At 49.8% G+C, this 21,370-nt stretch overlaps 1 protein-coding gene and 1 long non-coding RNA gene across 3 annotated transcripts; both read left to right on the plus strand.

Moving 5' to 3' along the window:
• Positions 1–8,656: 8,656 nt before the first annotated feature.
• CREG1 (cellular repressor of E1A stimulated genes 1) lies at positions 8,657–17,443 on the plus strand. Of its 2 annotated transcripts, XM_037023821.2 has the most exons (4): positions 8,660–9,050; positions 11,942–12,061; positions 13,119–13,303; positions 16,143–17,443. In XM_037023821.2, the coding sequence occupies exons 1-4, from the start codon at positions 8,700–8,702 to the stop codon at positions 16,144–16,146; spliced, it is 660 nt and encodes a 219-aa protein (XP_036879716.1). In that variant the 5' UTR covers positions 8,660–8,699; the 3' UTR covers positions 16,147–17,443. The 2 variants fall into 2 exon arrangements, with proteins under 2 accessions (XP_036879717.1, XP_036879716.1); XM_037023822.2 differs by lacking the exon at positions 16,143–17,443 and having other exon boundaries at positions 8,657–9,050; positions 13,119–13,307.
• A 908-nt stretch (positions 17,444–18,351) lies between these two features.
• Positions 18,352–19,701, plus strand: LOC118973458 (uncharacterized). Its single transcript, XR_005062804.2, has 2 exons — positions 18,352–19,194; positions 19,406–19,701. It is a non-coding gene; the product is annotated as an uncharacterized lncRNA (long non-coding RNA).
• Positions 19,702–21,370: the final 1,669 nt, after the last annotated feature.

A 21,370-nucleotide genomic window follows, 5' to 3' on the forward strand; every position in this document is an offset into this window, starting at 1 on the left:
AGGTCAATTATTGGGTGACGCTATTCCTGGTGGGCAACGTCAAAGCCACGTCACTTTCCTCAGGCAGAAGCTTTCCCATCTCAAGAGCACACGCTTGCACTTCCTTTTTACCTGAAAGCAAAGCACACCTTCCTTTAGTGTGTTCATAGGACACACTGAAAAGGTGATAGGTCGAAACCGTCTGTTTTTTCCCATCCTTACTGTTTTGAAATGTCTACACCTGCGACATGTGCTTTTTGTGACAAACCCAAGCCACAGAGAAGAGTAAAACGTGCCAGCTCTCTCCCGCTGCAGCCCCGCCCCCAAGCCCTCCCAAGGTTGTCCCGGCTAACACTGTGCGCCTTTCCTTCCAGACAAGATGTGCGTCTCCCACGCAGCGCTGTTACTGACTTACTAGGCCTGCTTACCCTGAGCTCTGTTTTGCTCTGTTCTGTATCAGTGTGGAGTTTTACTGCTATTTATTACAAGCAGTGGAGTCAAAGATTACAGATACTAGAAAGCTAGGGGGCTCGAGAAATTGCCGTGCATGTCCTCCAGCAGTTCCTTGGCTCGGGTGGAATGTAGGTAGCACTAGGCTTGCTCTCTCTCTTTTTTCTACTTGACTTGAGGAATTTTCTTCAGTATGTAATATTTGATGGTTGGCCAGGATGCCAGGTGGAGGCGGGGGGCAGCTCTGTGCCAAGAAGGCTCAGGGCAGGAGAGGAAATTTCTACCCTCTCCTTTCCTCTTTTTCGATGGATTGGTTTATTTATCTAATACCACTTTGTTGTATGAAAGGCTCAGAGTAGTCAAAAGTACAAAAATGAAATTGGGATCAAGAGATGGAAAAGGGCAAGGGTTACAAGGCCTTATGCCAGCTGTCCAGGCAGAGGACAAAATGAGGTGAGCCAGGTAGGCCTTGGCAGGTCACCATCCCCAGGTTCAGCGCTCCTGGTGCAGGAGGCCACCACCTGGAGGGGAGGCATGGCCAGGTTGCTGGATTTGGTTTCCTCAAAGGAAGGCAGAGATGCAGATCTCCTGACTTACAAATACGAGAAACACAATTTGTTAAAAACTTCAGCTTTGAATCTCTGGGGTTAGAAGTCAGGTGGTAGTTTTCCTTGGAAGGGTGGGGACCACCAGAAGGGGACACTAGGGGGATTGCCCGGAATGTTCTGTGGTCTGACCTGGGCTGGTTACAAGGGGTTGTGCAGTTTGTGAAGATTAAATGGAGCCATACACTCATGATCTGCACCTTTCCTCTCAGATAAAAAGTAAAAAGAGAAATAAACACCAGCAATGTCAGAACAATGGCAGATTGCCTCAAGTACATCTCCAGCCTCGATTTGATGGTTGAACACCCATCACAACTTTTGAAATAAGGCAGCAAAGGAAGTTAGGCTGTTAACATGGAAGGGCAGGTCCCAGGGTCCTAGAGTGACTAATGTGAAGTCATAAAGCCAGTTTAGAGCTTCCCAGTAGCCAAAGTAAAATAGGAAATAGGAAATATAATCATTTATATGGTTTGTCAGGCACAGGAGAGAAACAGATAAATGTATACCCAAAAAGAAACTTGGTGGACACCCAGGGCTGACAGAACATCTGTGAGGTTTTGTCCCTGGCTGAGAAGGTCTTCCTTTATGTCTTTAGTCTACTTTATGTTCTTGGCTAACTGCACTGGGAAAAGGACTTGCTTTTTCATACAAAAGTAACATATATGTTTCTGAAGCATAATAACATAATGAAACCTTGATTCTACCACCCAACTGATGAACTGGATTATTACAGTACCACCCGCCTACCAGCCAGCGGATCCTCTCAGGCTTCTGCCTCTCCGCCGGAGGTCGCGTTATCCTGAATTTTGTGTTTTCATTCCTGTGTTTCTTTTAACAAATCGTTTTACCACAGATGTATATATTTACAAACTATTTGTTTAATTTTGCTTCTCTTTGAGCTTGAAAAAGACTTTCAATGATGAACAGCCTTCTGCAACCTGACTTTTCTCACTCAGCTTTGTATTTCCAAGATCCACCTGCATTGATGCAGTTGGAGAGAGTTCGTTCTTGCTGTATAATATTCCACTGGGCGAGTTATATATCCATTCTCCTGTCCATAGCATTTGGGCAGGCTCTGTTTTGTTTTGTTTTGCTTTGCTTTTGTTATTATAACAATTGCTGTCCTGAACATGTTTTCTGGTGCGCATGAGCAAGAGTTTCTCTCAGGTATTGTTTCTGTGATGGGTAGATTTGGGTGGAAGGATATGAGTCTCTTTAACTTCAAAAGAGAGCAGCAACTTGTTTTCCATGATGGCTGAAGGAACGTACATTCTCACAGCGACGTATAATTCAGTATTGTCATTTGGGTTAGTCAGATGTGGTCATTTTTGTCCATCTACTGGATGTAAAACATTTCTTGCATTTTTACACTTCACTGTGTGGCTGGGTATCTTTTCAGAGCAGCCTCACTCTCACTTTTAGGGGGACATAAGCTCCTTGAATATCAAGAGTCAACATTAAGTAGGTACAGCTTTGACCTACACATTGTCCTATCCCCAGGGTCAAAGGCTGAGGAAAATACTTTTAAAAATAAAGGACACATTCTTATGCTGATCTGCCTGATTTCCCTAGAAGGCGCTAAACAGGTAAGTCGTGCCTGTGGCTGGGTTCAGGACCCATCTGCTTCTTATAGGGAATACGGGTCTGGGAAACCTAGATTTGTCAAGCACAAAACCAGCCTCGAGTTTACATAAACTGACCCACCGTTTATGGGAAGAGAGAATTGCCCTCCTAAGTATGAATCAGCCTCCTGTTTGGCATAGATTTATGATGCATTTGATGGCAGAAACCTCTCCCAGCATGTTATTTGAGGGCTCTGACCTCGGGCACCTGATCAGAGAGGGGTCTGGGATCGGCAAGGTGAGGTAGTGTCTCCTGCATTACCAAGGAATGTTCTTTCTGCACGAGATACTTGGCCCTTCTGGGGCAAAGTCACCTGGAGAGAGAAGCTGTGTGATGCTATCTAGACAGTGGGAGGTGGACAGAACTGTGAGCCTGACTGTCCACAGCCGTGGTTGCTGAGGAGGCAGCGGTGATTTGATGAGTGTTCTCCTGGCCGGCCTGCCCAGGACCAGGCCCCAGCAGCCCCGGGTTGGAGAGAGCCCGCTCAGGAAAGCCTCCGAGGCCCCGAGGCTGGTCAGGCCCCCTGAGTGCCCGTCTGTGCCGCTGTCTCTGCCCCTGTGCCCGGCCGCAGGACATCCTTCACCCTGTTCCCCTCCTGGTCACCAGCGCCATCAGTTCCCAGCTTAGCAGTGGGCGCCTGACCCGCACTGGTCTCCTGGAAAGAAACTCAAGACGTCCCTGGAGAAGCCCAGGGCAGAGGGGCTCTTCCTGCGCTGGGAGAACCAAACTAGCCCATCACCTGAACTCTGAGCACAGCCAGGCCCTGCGCGGTGCCTCTGGGGCCGTCAGACGCACACTCGCTCCCCTGACACAGGATGTGCGTGGGCTTTCCCCCACTGACCAGTCCTCTGGCTCCTGGCACCACGTGGGCACCCTACAATTCAACTCCGACATCCCCCCCAAGTGAGTGCAGACCCAGGCGGCAGGGCTTTGGCCCCCCGACCCCCCACTTCAGATGCTGATCATCAGCAACGGGTCCCCAGGTTGCCCACACTTCTGTCCAACTTGGCTACAAATCAAGGGCTCCAATGACGCCCTCCTCAAGTTTGGTAACTGCTACAGTGGCTCACAGCACCAGAGGAAACGCTTTGTTTACTGGTTTATTTGCAAGGATACAATAAAGGATAGAGAGGAGCAGCCAGGGGGAGAGTACGTGGGGGGATGGCCAGGAGGTCCTGAGTGCAGGGCTTCTGTCCCGTGGAGTTTAGGGCGCATCCCGCCTGGCTCATGGGTGCTTCCCCCAACTGGCAAGGTCTCCAGCCCAACAGTTTCTATAGAGGCTTCCTTACGAGGCATGACTGATTGAATCACTGGCCGTGGGCGATGGCTCAGTCTCCTGCCCCTCTCCCCTCGCCAGAGGTCAGGAGGGTCTAAGATCCAACATTACAGCAGGAGACGCTCCTAAGACATGAAGGTTTTAGAGGCTCTGTGCCAGAAACCTGGGCAGCGACCAATGTGTATTTCTTATTATGTCGCAGGGGCCGAGCAAATCTGACAGGGAGGAAGCAAAGTCCTCCTCCTGGAGATGCAAGGGACACGGGCTTCCTCCCCGCTCAGCCTGCACCCCAGGCCCTGGATGTTGAGGTCCCGAGGGAGAGCACCCAAGTGCAGGAGACACTCTGGCCCTGGAGTGCCGCCCAGAAGGGCTGTCCACTGGTCCGCGGGCTCACTGCTGGACCCTGGGCAGGCTCTGCCCAGGAGCCTTGGTTTCCTCCGCTGTGAGATGCGGCTGAGAAAAAGGGCTCAGAATCCCTTAACCAAGAAACTTGGGCCAAATGCAACTCAGAATTCATACTCTTTCAGAGCTGAGAAAGGACATAAGTTGCTCACATGTCTGTGTCCCGTGCAATACCCCCGTGGCTGGGTCTTCAGCAAATACAGTCTGACAGCTTCTGAAGGACAGTCGTTCCCACTGAGGCCCTCAGGGTCCCACACTTCACATTTCCCCCCTCCACCACCTCTTACACTTGACCGGAGTCCCTACCTGCTCCCTTCTGGAGAAATCCAAATGCCCAAACTGTGCCTGCTGATGTGCAAGAGTTCCTCTTTCTCCCATGATTCACCCTTATTTTTAAAAATGTTTTTATTAAAATATATATAATACTGACATGCAATATTTTATTGGATTCAGGTGTATGACATAGTGATTTGACAATTACATACATCAGGAAAGGCTGCGCGGTAAGTGAAGTTACCATCTGAACCATCATTGACCAACTATTCCTAAAACTTGGTAAATTAGGACTGAGCCTCCTGCTGAGACCCTATTAGAAATGCCTCCTTCCTTAGGGGCCCAGGGATCACAGCTCAGGACAACACTGGGATTGGCGGGCAGGCCTTCCCCCGACCCTACACCCTGCAGAGCTATGGGAAGAAGTGTCACTGTGGCCTCCCTGTCCTGCCAGGTGCCCCTCTGCAACAGAGATCCTTGGTGTCCTCTGAATGTGTGTGTCCTCCCCAAATTCATGCAGTAAATGATTACTTTTCGCTGAAGGCAAATAGTGGCAGGATCAGCTTTGTGGCCTGAAGAGTGGCCCGGGATTCCTGGCTTCTGATGGGGGTGGGAGGGCACAGAGCTGGTAGGAATACCTTCTGTTGATAGAGGAGAGCTCAGTGTGATGTGGTCTTATATTATTGCCAAGTTACACACTTGTACACAAATTGTATACAAGTTTTACCCTAATTAAACTCAGCCAGAAATATTTTAAATATTGCCCATAATTAATCATCGATTTATTAATTCATTGGACAGTCAGTTCTTGAGCACCTGCTGTGGACCAGGCCCTGTTGTGCCTTGGGGATTCCAGGCTGAACAAAACAGACAAGGTCCTCGCTGTGGCCTGAATGTGTGCACACTCCCCAAACCTGTGTTGGAATCCTACCCCCCAGGTGATGGTGTAGGAGGTGGGGCCTTCGGGAGGTGATCAGGTCCTGAGGACGGGGCCTCATAAATGGGACCAGCACTCATAAAAGACATCCTCAGCACTCCCTTCCCCGTCTGCCAGGTGGGGAACCAAGGACAAGCCTTTGACCCAGGAGGGCTCTTAGGCGACTGTGCTGGCCCCCCGATCTGTGACTTCCAGCCGTCGGAACACAAGCAGTATATTTGTGTTGCTTATAAGCCCCCCAGTCTGTGGCACTTTGTTACAGCAGCCTGAATGGTCACGGGGTTTCCATCCTAGTGAAAAGGATGGACAGATATAACGAGCCACTTTGGTGAGTGCTAAGAATAAGAAGGTGGGGCAGTGGAGCTAGAAGTGGCTAATTTGGGTGAGGGTATGGGGGAGAGTCTCTGGGGGTCATAGTGGACAGGCAGGAAGGTTGGTAAGAAGCTGGCTCACTAGAGCTCCCAGAGGTGAGCCCCTGAGGAAGAAGGAGCCGGTCCCCGAAGTGGGAAACGAGTGAAATGCCGGGAGGAGGCCACGGGCGGAGGCCTGTGGCGGGAGGCGCTGAGGTGTGCGAGGCCAGCAGGGAACAGCTAGGGAGGCCACTGGAGGAAGGCGGGTAGTGAGCGCAGTGACAGCTGCTAGAGGGTGTAAGGAAAGGAATAATAAGGTCTGACTGAGAAGTACTGAAGGAGCAGGAGACTGTTTCTTAATAATGTGTTCTGGCCTATGATTTTTCATCCATTTTTAATGGAATTTGTAAGGCAAAACCTTTCAAGGACTTTTACTTCACTCTAGTGACTGTACCTGGCATTCTGGGAGTCACACAGTGAGCACAATGTCATCAGGGGTGGTTTAACCTCCAACATGGGATCATCCCCTTCCGTATGAACACTTGTGATCCTTGGAAATAAAGCACATGATCTAGTAAGTGTAGTTATTTCTTTTGTGCAAAAACCCCTTAGATTAACTATGTAGACACTGGTTTAAGTAATTGTGCATATGGAGCAAGATATAAATGACGTGTGCCTCATATGCAACCATGTAATATTGCAACATCTCATCCCTATCTGTCACTACTTAGTGTTTGTCTTCCTTCTTGCTTTCAGCCCACCATCCCCACCCCTGCCCCTTCCCCACGTCACTCAGCTGAACCTCTCAGAGGTTGTAGAGAATCCACAAGTGGAGTATAAGGAGCGGCTCTTCGGAATCCTGCCCAGTGTCTGCCACGTTAGACCTCTGGCCAAAGTCCACGTTAGCAACCTGAACTCTGACTCTCTCCAGCTAACAAGTGGTTTTGCCTTCTTTCCAGTGAAAGCTGTACCTACATATGTGGCTTCTGTTTGCCTGGGAGACAAAACAGATCACAGAAACAGTCACACCCGGGTTTATGGTGCCCACCTCCACTTGTGACAGTGGCCTCTGTCCCCTCCATGCCTGCTCTGTCACCAGGGTGTCTCCCGTGGGCTCACAAGCAATGAGCTCAATGCCACTGGCTCCACGGCTGCATGAGGGCCCCTCCTGTGTGTCCGAGCCTTTAGTCAAGCCACTCTCAGGGGACACCATCATGCTAGACCTGCAGATCTGGGCACCAGCCCCTGGCTGCCTGGTGCCCTCCAAGCTGGGGCCCCACCGTGGGCCATTCCTGCACCGTGTGCACTTGCAGTTTATGTGGGCGAAGTTGTTTTTAGTGCTTCCTTCCCCTTTCCACCAGGTTCCGTTTCTAGACAAAGGCACGAGACCAGGGGAGGGTAGAGGGCTGGACCGGAGCATGAGCATAAATAAATATATAAGTTGGAGATGTTATTCTGAGTCCACAGCGACTATTCATAACTGAGCAGCAAAGTCATGTGCATGCACCAGTCCCAGAGCTGAGTTCCCACGTCCTGGTGTTCATGTTCCGCATTAACCCCTTTTCCTGGAGTGATGGGATGTCACTCCGAGATTTTTTTAAAAAATCATAAAAAGACTCTGGTTTCCATCCTGCTGGCACTCTTTCCTCCTCATTCACTGGCTTTGAGGGAAGCCGGCTGCCATGATGTGAGCTGCTGGATGGAGAAGCCCACGTGGCCAGGAACGGAGGGGGCCTCCAACAACCAGCAAGGCACTGGGACCCTCCATCCAACCGCACAAGGACTCAGTCCTGCCAAGATGCACGTGGGCGAGCCTGGCACACCTGCCCCAGGGGAGCCCCGAGTGACAGCCCCTGGACGCACCTCCTGCCCGGCGCCTATCCCCCACCGGTGGCTCCTCACCCCGCCCCCCACCCCGTGCTCTTCCCCACGCGTCCGTTCCTGCCTGTGCACAGTGCGTCTCCCCTGTGCAGAGTCGTCCCTTCTTTCCCTGTGAAGTCCTCCACAGAGCTCTGTGGAGTCTATCCCCACAGACAGACAAGGGTTACCCGACGTGACAGGGCTCTCGACCAGGACCAAGCCCGGATATAGGGTAAGATGACTATTTCCCGGTGGGCTGTGGGGGTGAGGGGCGGTTCAGGCTGTTCAAAGAGAAGCAGAAGACCAGGCGCGAAGCCCAGGTCTGGCTGCGGGTCCAGCGCCTCCTGGCTGAGAGATTCCCCCAGCAGTCCAATGGGAAGGGCTTCCTAATTCAGAGCTGAAGCGCTCCACTGCTTTTCTCGAGTGTCCCACTTAGTCAATCTCACTTCCTCCTGCTGATCTCATAAGGCTCTGTGTGCAAATAATTCCATCCAGTATTATTAATTCAGGCAGCCGTTCAGTAGATATTTACTGACTACTCTGTGCACTGGGGCTGCGGAGGTGGACAAGACAGCATTCCTGCTCCCCTACAGCTTACACTCTAGCACGCAGGCGATTAACAAGTCACCCGACAAATAGGTGTGGTTACTAAAGAGCGAGGATTGCAAAAGAGAAATAAACAGGGCTGTCGCTCGCAGTCACGGAGGAAGGCCTCGCAGATGGCCAGGGACTGGCCTGGACGGGAAGGCGGGGCCCAGGGCGGGGCGGGCCTCCACAGGCCCCGCCCATCCACGGCCCGATTGGTCCCCGGAGGGGGAGGTCTCCACCGGGCGCACGCAAAGGCCACGCCCCTCCACGCCCCGATTGGTCCCCGGAGGGGCGGGGCCAGGATGCCCTACGGGACAGCGCTGCCGGCTGGGGCTCGGACTCGGATTGCTGTCGCCATGGCTGGCGGAGCCCGCGGATCCGCGCGCACGCTGCTCGCCGCCCTACTGGCGCTGCTGGGCGCGCTGCTGGTGGCACCGGCGCGGGGCCGCGGCGGCCGGGGCCACGGGGACTGGGGCGGCCCGGCGAAGATGCCGCCTCTGCCGCCCCGCGAGGACGCGGCGCGCGTCGCCCGCTTCGTGGCGCACGTCTGCGACTGGGGCGCGCTGGCCACCATCTCCACGGAGGCGGCGGTGCGCGGCCGGCCCTTCGCCGACGTGCTGTCGCTCAGCGACGGGCCCCCGGGCGCGGGCCGCGGCGTGCCCTACCTGTACCTGAGCCCGCTGCAGCAGTCCGCGGGCCACCTGCAGGTGAGCGCGGGCCCTGGGGCGCGGGGGAGCCCTCTCCCCCCAGCTGTGTGGCGCCCTTCGCACGCGTTTTCCAGGCTGAGAGATTTGGGGAAGTCAGGCACTGGACGTGGCTTCGGGGTTTTCTTTTTCTCACCCTCCTTCTGAATTAATTTTCCCTTCGGCAGCAAGCAGCTAATGGACGACAATTCTGACAGATGATTGGTGTTTAGGCGTCTGCACATCGGCCTCCCAGGTAGGGGGCAGAACTGATGTGAGGTCTGTGGCTTTACCCTTTGCCACCCTGGGGGCAGGGCCGGCTCCCCAACCTGGCGGATCCGTGCTCTCCCGGGAGTGGCGTCACAGACTTGCAGTCCGAGAGACTGAGCCGTGCGCAGTCCAGGAGTGGAGTCTGATTCGGTGAAGGGTTTTGTTGACAGAGATCCCAGATTTGAGGTTAACTAGGAAAGTGCAACATTATTGATAAAGATGATTAAATAACCTGATACTTGCCATTCAACATCTCTTTTAATAACCCTTTGAGCAGGGCGTACTACCCTCATTCTGCGGAGAAAGAACTGGAGGCGTAGACGGGTCACTTGCCCAAAGTCAGTGGCCAAACTGGAATTTCACCCCAGGCTCCTATGCCTTCAAAACACAGGTCACAGACTCGTGATGCATGAGCTGACTGTGTCCCACAGACCGGTTTTCTCTCGCCCACACAGAGTTCTGTTTTGTTTTTAATAACTTTGAACTGCTGTAGTTACCGGCATTCAAACACGGGAATTTCGATTAAAAATCTAAATTTCTGACTTCTTGAAAAATTGGAAGATCTGTGGCCCTGAAGGCATGCATTCTCTGAGCAAAAACTGAAGCTGCTGCCTCCCTTAGCCAAGGTTCTTGTACCCTGTTCACCATTTTCTTACTGCCAAGCCCCCCAATCCCTTGGGCCTTTGCTCAAAGCGAGCCCATTCTACTCCATCGTTGAGGCTCGGCCTTGGCAAATATAGTCACTGGGAAAATGCAATGCCCAGGTATTTTCTTAAAAATACATTTTATTAAAAAACAACCCCACCCCATCCCTCCCTGATGCTTCTAACTGGGGAGGGGGAGTTCCAGACCTATCGCTGTACGTGATTATATTTAAGCTTGTGCTGACATTGTCATCCCCGTTGTAGGAATGAGGAAATTAAGACTCAGGTGCAGGGACTCCCAGTGACCAGCCAGCGAATGGCTGCCAGGTAGAACCCCCAGCGCAGGTCTCTGCCGTCTCAACAGTGGCGAGGAACATTCTCAGGATTTCAGGTCTCAGTGATGGCAGTGACAAGGTGTGGCCACATCAGAATTAGTCTGACTCAGATTCTGTCAATCACCCAGTCAAGGTGGGCTTATACCTCCTACTTTCTCTGCTCCTGTCCACCCTGCCCACCAGATTTACACGAACCAGATACCACTCAACATTGCCCTCTGCCCAGAACCCTTAATAACATCTAGCTTCCTAGAGCTGCGTAAGACTTACCCGGGGCGGTGGGTGGGGGGGGCTGTTAAAAATGCAGGTACCTGGATTGGGAATAGAGGCCCGAAGTCAGCATTTTGATAAACTCTCCAGGCAGGTGGTTCTTGGGAGGCCCTAACGAACGTCAGCCTACGAAATATGGTCTGACTCCTTAGCTTGGAGTTAAGCCACCCTCACTCCCCCTATTCCATCCCCAGCCCCTCCCTTCAGGAAGCCTCTCCTTCAGGCAAATTGGGCTTCTCATTGTTTGCAGTCATGCCTCACACTTTCCAGTTCTCTGCCTTTGCTGTTATCATCCCCTTTACCTTTAGTTCACTCACACACACACACACACACATGCCGCTGCTATCCTGATTCTGAATATCTTAGAAGGCTCCTGTGGTTTCTGTGTAACTCCAGACTATGCTGACATCTAACAGTGAATTTGAAACACACTGAACCATACTATTCACTTGACAATTAGTTATATATTGCCTTTGACTCCTTCTAGGACTTTGTTTAGTATTAATTAAATTTGTATGTCTGACTTTGCAACCACATTATAAACTCACAGAGAAGGGAGAGACCTCTGTATGCGTCCCTCACACCCCCCGACTCCCCCACCCTCATTTGATCTCCTAGAGTGCCTTGCCTAAATAATAGTTTATAAGCAGCAAATATTTGGCTAAATGATTTCAAGGTCTCTTTATGACTCACTGTTTTGATAGATCACTAGGACATGGCAAAGTTCCTTACACAAGAAAGACACTTGGGGGTTTAAAACACTAAATGCGATGTGTGAATTTTGCTGTAATCTGTCAACAGTACCTTTCATGGAGCTGATTGCTGACTAAGAAAGACTCAGAAATTTTGCTTGTCTCACTTTTTGAATCTAAGAATTCTCTTGTTGCTACAGCAGGAATGAGCAGCCTCTCCAGTTCTGAAAGCATGCGCGGGCGGCGGTTCTGCTAGCCTGAGAGAGCCAAGGAAGCATGACTCAGCTCCTTCTGGCTTAAATGATAATCAAGCTAGTTGAGCAACAGTGCCGTTTTTATTTGCGAGTTTTCATAGAAGAGTTTGTTCCTTCAGATCTTCAGTGACCCAGCCTTGTGTTGGGTACTGTAATTATAATCCCCCTGGTAAATGGGGATGAGAGTTTAAGGAGAAAGAGTGTTAAAATAATTCTTACTCAATCACTTAATTTTAAACATGAAGCTTCCCCTCCCCCCCTTTTTTGGGGAGAGGGTCAAGATCCATTTCTATCCAGGGAGTGATTTTCCCAGGTGGAAGGTGGCGTGTTACAATTCACTGTTTCATGGACGAACGGTCTAGCTCTGGGGACGGTGTGCAGGCGACTTGTGAAATTCCTTCCCTCTCCAGAGAGACGTGTCACATGAGAGGGTCTTGGTTCTCTCTGCAGGAGAATCCACATGCTACGCTGACGATGTCCTTGGCACAGACTAACTTTTGCAGGAAACACGGATTCGACCCCCAGAGTCCCCTGTGTGCTCACATAATACTGTCGGGAACTGTTACCAAGGTAGGTAGTTACCCACCAGAACAGAGACTGGTTTTAGAAGTGCATCATCTTATTAACACGGAAAAAACAGATATTTTGAAAATACAATAAAATCAATTTGTGATTGAGAGTTAGAAATACGTTCTAATAAGTAATTTCTTGAAAACTAAGGGCTTTAATCAGTTGCTTTCATATAGGTGTTCAATGAGATATTTATACTATGTTCAATTTTTTTAAATTACTTATTTTTGAAGCCAAACAGATGTAACCGCTATTAAGCTCCTGTGTAAGGAACGTCTCAGCCAGGCTCACTGCTCCCAACCGTGTTGTACACTGACCAATATTTCCCATATTTGGGTTCCATCTTCTCCATATTTGAACAGTAGCACAGAGCAGAGGGCATACGAAAGCTGAAAGGGGAGTAACTCATTGCTTAATACTGGGAGCGAGTTTAGAGTTTGGGCTGAGTGCTGGAGGAAAGAATTTAAATAAAACCACGGGGGGCAGAGGGCAGGGTGTCATGAACCCTGGTCTGATTGCCAAGCTAACAGATTTACTTTTTGACCATGTCAGTAATGATGAACTCAGACAAGTTTATTTGTGGTCTGGAAATTCTGTGTGCACACATCTCTGAAGCTGTGTTTCACTGGCAGGAGAAGTGGTGGGGGTGGCAGGTGGTCTGGGGTTCCATGGTGCTGCTTCTAAAGATTCTTGTCCTTTGTGTACACACGTTTAACATGTGCTTGTATGGGATAAACATGCTAATGTTACGTGGCATAAGCACCAGTAACATTTTATTTTGGTATATTGTGCCAGTTACTCTGACAGCCCAGAATTATCATTCAGCAGTGGAAACTGGGACTGGTGGAGATGTCCTGCCTCATTACACCTGTTATCACCAGTACCGTTCTTCTCTGCATTGCTTCAGACCTCCTTCATTTTCTCTTGATTCCTTATATTTAAGATCAGGGTTTATAATGAAATAAACTCTTTAAGCCTTGTAGAATGCTAGCATTATGCATCCTTAACAGATGAGAGCATGTCACTGTTATGAGACTGTTTTACATTCTTCCTTTAGGTGAATGAAACAGAAGTGGACTTTGCAAAGCATTCATTATTCATTCGACACCCTGAGATGAAGACCTGGCCGCCTAGCCATAAGTGGTTCTTTGCTAAGTTGAACATAACCAATATCTGGGTCTTGGACTACTTTGGTGGACCAAAAATAGTGACACCTGAGGAATATTACAATGTCACATTTCAGTAAGTATTTGTACGTCATTCATCTTTCTAACATTGTAGCCCTTACCTTCTTAACCTTCTAAAGCAAGGGGTCTTCCCCAAATTACAGACCAGGGGTACCCTTGGCAAGCTGGTGAAGCCTGTGACCCCCGCTCAGAATACTATTTTTTAAATGCATAAACAACGTGGCATTACAAAGAAAATGAACTGTTTTGAAATACATTTATAAATGTATTTTTCAAATGTGTGTTATAGTAATGTGTTGGCTTTTTAATGAACACATTAAGCAGTAGGATCTAGCAATGAGAACCGAAACAGTATTTTAAAACATCTGCAACAATTCTAACATATGAAAGTATCTGTGGCTTCTGTGTTTCTGTTGGTGACAGTCACAGATACACTGTCACCACAGTGGTGTGTTACCTGCATTCATCATTGAAGAAAAGATACCTTTTGGTTAGAGCGTAATGAAAATGATAATGTGTTTTCCATCCAAGTTCACAGGCCTCCCTCAACTCAGTCTACTGGTTTGGGCACCAGGTTGGGGACCCATTTGAAGGCTATTCTCGTGGGCCCCTCAGTGATGGTATTTTCTCATGAGGATCAGACTTGGGTGCCTCTGTGGAGAGAATGAAGGAGGGGAATACAACCTGAGAAGGCGAGGAGGGCAGGGGAGAAGGGTGGGATCGGATTCTTTGAACTTAGGTCAGGGTTCAAGGAAGGAATCCCAGCACTTCTCCCAGGGGCACAGGTTGCTGGCGTGTCTGGCATCCTCGGGGCCATGGGTCGGTCCTGACTGTAACAGCCCTTGGGGCTCAGCGAGCGCTGTTGCTGTCTGTATGCTTCGCACATGCTGACTCCTTGGATTCCCGTGACAGCCCCATGAATTAGGCCACTTCTCCCCATGGAGAGCAGATGCACAGAAAAGTAAGAACCTCGTCCAGTTTCCCAGCCAGTGCGTCGTGGTGCTGGGGTTCAGACCTCCACGTTCCGGACCCAGCGCCCTCTGTCCCTGTGGCTGCCTCCCTGGTAGCCGCCGGCCCCTAATCAGTGTCGTCCGCGGTGCCCTTCCTCCTTGTACTGCCCGACTGCTGTTGGTGGAAATTCCAGCAGTGAGACTTAGACTCGGAGGTTGTGGCTCATGGACACGTCCATTCCTGGCATTTACTCCTTCTGTGTTTGGCTGGACAATAGTTCCACGCTGAGCTGCTGGCTTCCCACCATGATAGTAAATTTCTTCACAAAGCTCAGATTTTATTTTTATTTGTTACGCCAAACAGGGTCTAGGATGGTGCAAACAGGGCACAGAACAGGTGTAAGTAAATACTGGCTACTTGTCAAGCCAGTAGTTTGAGACAAGGTTCTCAACTCCTTTGTTTGAATAAGGAGTCCACAGTGTATTTTGCTTCTGGGTACGCAGGAGAAGAGGCGCGGGCCAGTCATTCTCTTCCGGACTGGCAAAGCCATCTCAGCGTGTGGGAATGGAGAGGCAGCGGTTACAGCCTACTCCAGGTCAAAGTTTACTTTCACAGGACATAACAATCTCTCAAGTACAGTTATCTCTGTATAAATAACATGTCCAAGGGCAATGCTTGCTTTAATAACAAACTAAAAATGTTTTCCCAAAAGTCTGCATACTGAATAACGAAGTAAAAATGATAAATCTGAGGTTCCCACTTTATTACCCAGACAAATGAGCCTTGTGTGCAGCTCAGAGATAAGAGGGAGCGTTTCACTCCTCTTTCGAAGGGAGGAGCACAGACTAGAGCTGGACATGACCCCTCTGAGGTGGGACACCAGGATCCTGGCTATGGGCAGTGCCTTAAAGGTGACCGCTCTGGATGGGTCTCACTACTGATTGTTCATCTCAGAGCCGGCAGTGGGCCCTCCCCACCATCCCACCTGCCCGGGGTGCCACCAGAACTGTTTCCTGGCCCAGGAGAGCACACAGCAATATCCATAAGGGCCGAGAGCTGGCCCATCTTGGGGGAAACACTCCCCGGGGCCTCATAGGCATTCCGGGACTTGCCCAAATGGCAGCCACCTTGGTTGGCCTGCCCGGTCAGTGTTGGGGGATGTTACCTCTCCAGGTACCGTAAAACCATTCGCTCCTGAAAACCACTGATCTCAGATGGGGGATCTTTGGGGAAGCACAGGTGCCACCTGGTGGGCTGATGTGGGGCTGGCTGAAGGTGGCTTGCCTCCCTGGACCTTGGGTCTCACAGCAGGTGGAAGCCTTAAATGTCCACACGGACTATTTGCTGACATCCCTGGGCAAGCAGGTCTCGTCGGGATGAGCAGCTCCTCTTGTCACTGTTAAGTCTGAGCCGCAGGGTGTTTATACCAGGCCCCATCGCCCTCCTCTGGTGCCCCCGTACCCCCAGCAATGATGGGCATGAGAGACCATGGATTACAAACTTGCCCAGTCCCCTCACCTGGAGGTGGGTGTCCTGACAGCTGCTGCCAGGGTCACCTCCCCAGCTGGACTCATATCGTCAGGCACTGGTTGACGGCTGCCCCTTTGCCCTAAGGTTCTCAACTGTATTTGTCTTTTAAGCCCTCAGATACGCAGCCACGATGAGTGCCTCATCCCGGCTGCATTTGCTGAAGCGTCAGCAGCATGCTTAGAGAGGAGGGATGCTGGCTAGATGCAGGTTCCCAGGCCCAGCCCTGACCCTGGTGAACCAGAACCCAGAAGTTTGCATTCTAACAAAATCAGGCCTTCAGGACAGTAAAGTGGCTGGAATTAACTCGAAGTCTTAAACTTTTGGACCCGAAGTTTCTCTAGTCCTTCTCTAGAATGAATTAACTGGTAAGACGTGTCACTCAGTTTAATGAGGTATTCTTCTTGCCTGTGTAGGTGAAGCGGGATGTGGCGACTGGCCCCCACCCCCACCCGTGTGACGTGCTTAGGACGGCTCAGACTGGGTGGGCGTGATGTTTCTCCGTGGAAATGTTCCTGTTGCACCAGTTCTCTTTCACATGCCGGCTTGCTCGCTTGTTTACAGTAGAGTTAGACTGTTGCTGGGTTTCTTGGGAGATGTGGTCGCTGAATTTTTTTTCCCCACATTTTGAAGCCATTTTCATAGAGCCATGCCTTTCATTATAATCAAGTCCATTTTTTTCCCATCAATGCCAAGTAGTTTTCCAGTGGTGTTCCCTCAAGAGGACCAAGTCTCCGATTTAGACTTAGATTGCCTTTGGCATTTGAAAGCCCTTACTTCCCGGACACCACTTAATTTCCCGGTGCCAGGGAGAGGGCTGCACCCCCACGGCTGCTGCCTGAGCCTGGACACGGGCTTGGCCCATGTCCCAGCACCCAGGAACTCTTGCCAAGACAAACGAGGGTGAAACACAAATAGAAATTCCTACTTGTAGGCCGTTGATGCCTGACTGGCCTGGTATTGTTGATCCAACATAGGGCAAAACTATTTCTTATGAAGAACTTTTTTTTTCCACTTTTCAAATCTAAAGTGCTAATTACCTAGAATAAAGAAAGTTCATGGAACTTTCCCTGAGTTGGATTCCCTACCAAGTGGACCCTGTATGATCAGCTTTCTTCACTCAGTGCACACATACGCACATTTACTTATTGTTTCTTGCCCCCAGGTGGGATTGTCAAAGAAAAGGAAACAGGGGACTTTGTGTGGGGGTTGTTTCTGGTGTTCTTTTGTGAGTGAGGTTAACCCAACTCTGCGGGGTTAAGCCAGGGCCAGGACCCCCTCTGCCCTTCTGCTCGCCCCCGCTCTTTAATGCAGGCTGCTCCCCGTGGTGACCGGAGGCTTCCTCAGCTGCTCTCCATCTCTGCCTGGCTCCTAATGCTGTTGCTGTCAAGTCAGGTGATCAGGGGCAAGGTGACATGACCCTTTTTAAAAATCACCTTTCTTAAGAGAACAAACTGCTTAATTTTATTACTTGTGTACGTGACTTCAGACGACGATATAAGATCCTCCAAAGAGGCGTGGTGGGAATCAAGCCACGGACTCCTTAAAATGGCTAAGAGGAAGGGAGTTGAATAAGAGCCATTGTGTTTAAAAGTACAAAATGAACTTGTCTGGAATCCAGCAAACAGCTTTTGTTGAAGAAAAATGATTCATACGAAACATGGTACAATAGTTTTTAATTCAAAGCATCAATAATTAAAAGCGTTATTTTAATGAACCGTGTTGGTTTCATTTCCTAAACACAGATGTTAATACTTCTCACACTTTGTGTTGTTATCTGCTGATTTTACTCTAGCACGCTCTTCCATCAGCCACGGGCTGTTGCAAAGCTTAAGGTGAGTAATTCGACCCTTTGGCACTGGTGAACAGCTCATCAAGTCCTAAAATTTGGGGCACGCCAGAATGCAGCCCCTGGTGGGTCTTCTCTTAGGCTTAGGGCTCCCCTTGTACCCACTTCCTTGGGTCTCGGCCTCACCATCTGGCACCAAATACAGACAGACCTGTATTATACATCAGATTATGGAAGAAAGTCAACCACTGCCCCATAGCAGGTGCCCCGGATCCTCTGTGGCCGACTATGTCCCTATTGTGTTCTGAGTGGCCACCAGGGGTCACTGTGGGCCACGTTACACCGATGCCGGTTTCCGACCAGCCAGCTGATCAAGCCCCTGAGAGTGACACCGTGGGCCGGGTAGGGGCTGGACCGCCTCACTGAGATGACCCTGGGGTGAAGGCGGCCCAGCAGGGCCGAGAGGATAAGCAGAGCCTGGCCCCGTGCTGCTGCTGATTGCTTCCCCAGATTTATCACTGTGTCCCCTGCGCGCCCCTGAGTCCACCTGCAGTGAAGGAGGGACCGTGCCCTGGCCTTGAGCCGAGAGAATGAGCTTCATACTGGGACTGGCTATGGCCCAGAGAGCAAGGTAGGCCCTGACCAAGAAAGGGAAATTAACAGTAGAAAGGAGGCGGCTGAGGAGCGCAGAGCTGCCGGGCCAGCTGGCCGCACCTGGTGGGAATCATCGGCCCGGAGCTCTGCCAGCCGAGACCGTCTGTCTTCCCCAGGCCGCGGCCGGGCGTCCCAGCTCCTCTGCCTCCTGTCCGGGCCCCAGTCCCTTGCAGGTATGTGGTGGGGGGTAGAAAGTCCTTTATGGAGCCAGGCTCAGTGAAACCAATGCATAGATGTCTGACTTGAGGGTGTTCGCGTCATGTTTTCCTTCTTAGTAATATTCAGACTGGAGATCACTAATTGAAAGGGAGATTCTACTTTCCTATAATGGTGTGTGTTTTCAGTTTTATAACATTCTACTTCGTGTGAAGCTGGTAAGTCAGTATATTTTAGGGAAATTCCAAACTGTCACTCCAGAACCAGGTGCTCTATACATTGTCATCAAAGAAGGCCATTATAACTGCAGTCCAGTTGGTATGAATCAACCCATAGAACTTAATTTTTTCCTTAGTATTTATTGTAAGATATATAAATTTGTGTGGAAAACAAGGAAAATAAAATAAGTTTAGACATTCATAATCTCTCCAGCCAGCATAGCTACTGATATTTTGAGGTGTTTTCTTCCGATCGTTGCTTTTGTGAAATGTTCAGGTCAAGCTGTCCATCGGCTGTGTATCGTGCTTCATTGACTCAATCCTAAGCTGGTTGTCATCACAAGCCATTCGGAAGCATGCCATGATGGCCTGGATTAGCTCTCTGTTGCTAATGACAGAAACCCTAGTCAAAGTAGTTTGAGCAAAAAGTTTGGTGATGAAAATATTTCGTGGAGCTCAGTCTTCATCTCCTGGCTTCTCTTCCCGTTGTGTCGGCTTCAGCCGCAGCCAGCAGCCTTAGAGCAAAGAGGAGGCACCCTTCCCCGCCCGGAGAGCCCGTCCTGAATGATCGCTGTGCCTGGAAATGGGGTGTCCTCATTGGCTGTGCCTGGGTCCCGTGTTCTTCCCTGCAGTGTGGGGTTCAGCTCACAGGTCAGACACAGGGATTGGGAGGATTTAGGAGCAGGCCTCCCAAAAGGAAAGGAGACGTTATGTCTACTGAAGGACGGACAGTGGGCAGCCAAAAGCCAAGGGCTGCTACCACTTCCTCCAATTTTTGAATGTTTCAGTTACTTCCAATTTCTTCCTGTTATAAGAGAAAGACCTTAAGTATTTTCTACATCTCCATTTTTTTTCCCTTAAGAGTCCCAGCAGTGAAATTCCCAAGCCGAAAGCTGCTGATACATGCTCTGAACTGCTCCCGACAATTCACATCAGTGAGTGTTCCCGCACGCCGTGCCCGTAATGCTCACCCAGTGCTCGGACTTGGAGGGTGGAAATGGTACTGTGTCGTTTCCATTGGCAGCTCTTAGCTTCCTATTAGCATTGAGCACTAAAGGCTCAGTAAATGCAAATTGCTTTTCTTTCCTTGCCTTCAAATGTCAGATGATGACCCACGGGTTGAGTTTTCTCAAAAATAAATGTTATGATTGTCCTGGCTCTGCGGGATCTTCCAGAGTGGCCTGTTTCTCCCTCATTCCACCCGGAGCGCGGAACCACGAGCTACATGACCGGGCAGTGGAAGGAGGCTAGGAGAGCAGCAGGAAGGACACGCTGAGGGCATTACGGGGATGTGGACCCCACAGGCTGTCCTGGGGTCCCCACCAAGAAGCCAGCCCACAAGCTGCTGGGGATGCCTTGCCTGCAAATCCCCCCGAGTGGCTCACAGGCACCCCAGCGCTCTGCTCACCTCACCCACATGCCTGGCTTCCTGTGTGCACCCCTGCTGGTGGCAGGGAGAGCGAGCAGAGCAGGCAGCTAGTAAGCCTGCGCCGGAAACTGACGTGAGTCTGTGGGCCAGGGGGGGAGCAGCTCAAGCTTTACACCGCCCTTAGGAAAGGGAGGTGTCAGAAAGGAGGCCGTCAGATCCTGGCCGGGTACAGGATCGAGAGAAGGCACACAAGCCTATGAATCCTGCCACAAGAGGGGGCAAGGAGCACGGGCCGGGCAGAGCCCAGAAGGTCTGAGAGAGCCTCGGAACCCCTAGCAGGGCTGATGGGGGATCGTTCTCCCCCCACGGCTGGAGGAGGTGGCTGCTACTTCAAATGCGAACGCAGTGATGCAAGACCTTAAGGAACATAAAAAGCCGAGGAAACAGGACACCACCAGAGGATCACAGCAACCTATAAATCTTCCTACAAGACACTCACTTTAGTTTTAAGGGCACATATATAGGCAGAATAAAGAGATGGAAAAAGACAGCCCATGCAAGTAGAAATCAAGAGACTATTATACTTTCAAGCCAAAAGCTGTAACAAAAGATAAGGAAGATCATTATATAATGATAAAGGGGTTGTTTCTTCAAGAGGATACAACAATCATAAATATAAATGGCCCCAACATCAGAGCACTTAAATATATTAAGCAAATGCTAGCAGATCTGAAGGGAGAAATAGACAGCAATAAAATAACAGTAGGGACTTCAGTACCCAACTTTCAACAGTGGACAGATCATCCGGACAGAAAATCAATAAGGAAACATTGAACTTGAATGATTCTGCTGATCAAATAGACATAATAGACATATACAGAACATTCTTTCCAATACCGGCAGAACGCACATTCTTTCCAAGTGCACATGGAACATTCTTCAAGATAGATCATATCATAGGCCACAAAAACAAGTCTTAGCAAATTTAATGTCAAAATCATACCAAGTATCTTTTCTGACCACAATGGCATGAAACTAGAAATCAATAACTGGAGGAAAACTACAAATTTCACAAATAAGTGGAAACTAAAAACACACTCTTGGGCAACCAATGGGTCAAAGAAATAAAAAAATAACCTCAAAACAAAGGAAAATGGAAACACAACATACCAAAATTAATGGGATGCAACAAAGGCAGTTCTAAGAGGAATGTTTATACTGATAAGTATGGACATTAAGAAATGAGAAAGATTTCAAATAAACAACCTAATTTTACACCTCAAGGAAGCAGAGAAAGAAAAAACAAACTCAGCCCAAAGTTGGCAGAAAGAAGGATAGTAACAAAGATTAGAACAGAAATAAATGAAATAGAGAACAGAAAAATGATAGAAAAGATTAATGAAACTAAGAACTAAGGTTTTTGAAAAATAAGTAAAATTGACAAGCCATTTACTAAGG

This window comes from Manis javanica, chromosome 14 (assembly GCF_040802235.1).
Source record: "Manis javanica isolate MJ-LG chromosome 14, MJ_LKY, whole genome shotgun sequence".
NCBI lineage: Eukaryota > Metazoa > Chordata > Mammalia > Pholidota > Manidae > Manis > Manis javanica.

Coding starts and splice junctions, on each gene's coding strand:
- CREG1 (XM_037023822.2), top strand. CDS start 8,700: ATGGCTGGCGGAGCCCGCGGATCCGCGCGCACGCTGCTCGCCGCCCTA. Junction 9,051..11,941: donor AGTCCGCGGGCCACCTGCAG/GTGAGCGCGGGC, acceptor TTCTCTCTGCAG/GAGAATCCACATGCTACGCT. Junction 12,062..13,118: donor TGTCGGGAACTGTTACCAAG/GTAGGTAGTTAC, acceptor TTCTTCCTTTAG/GTGAATGAAACAGAAGTGGA.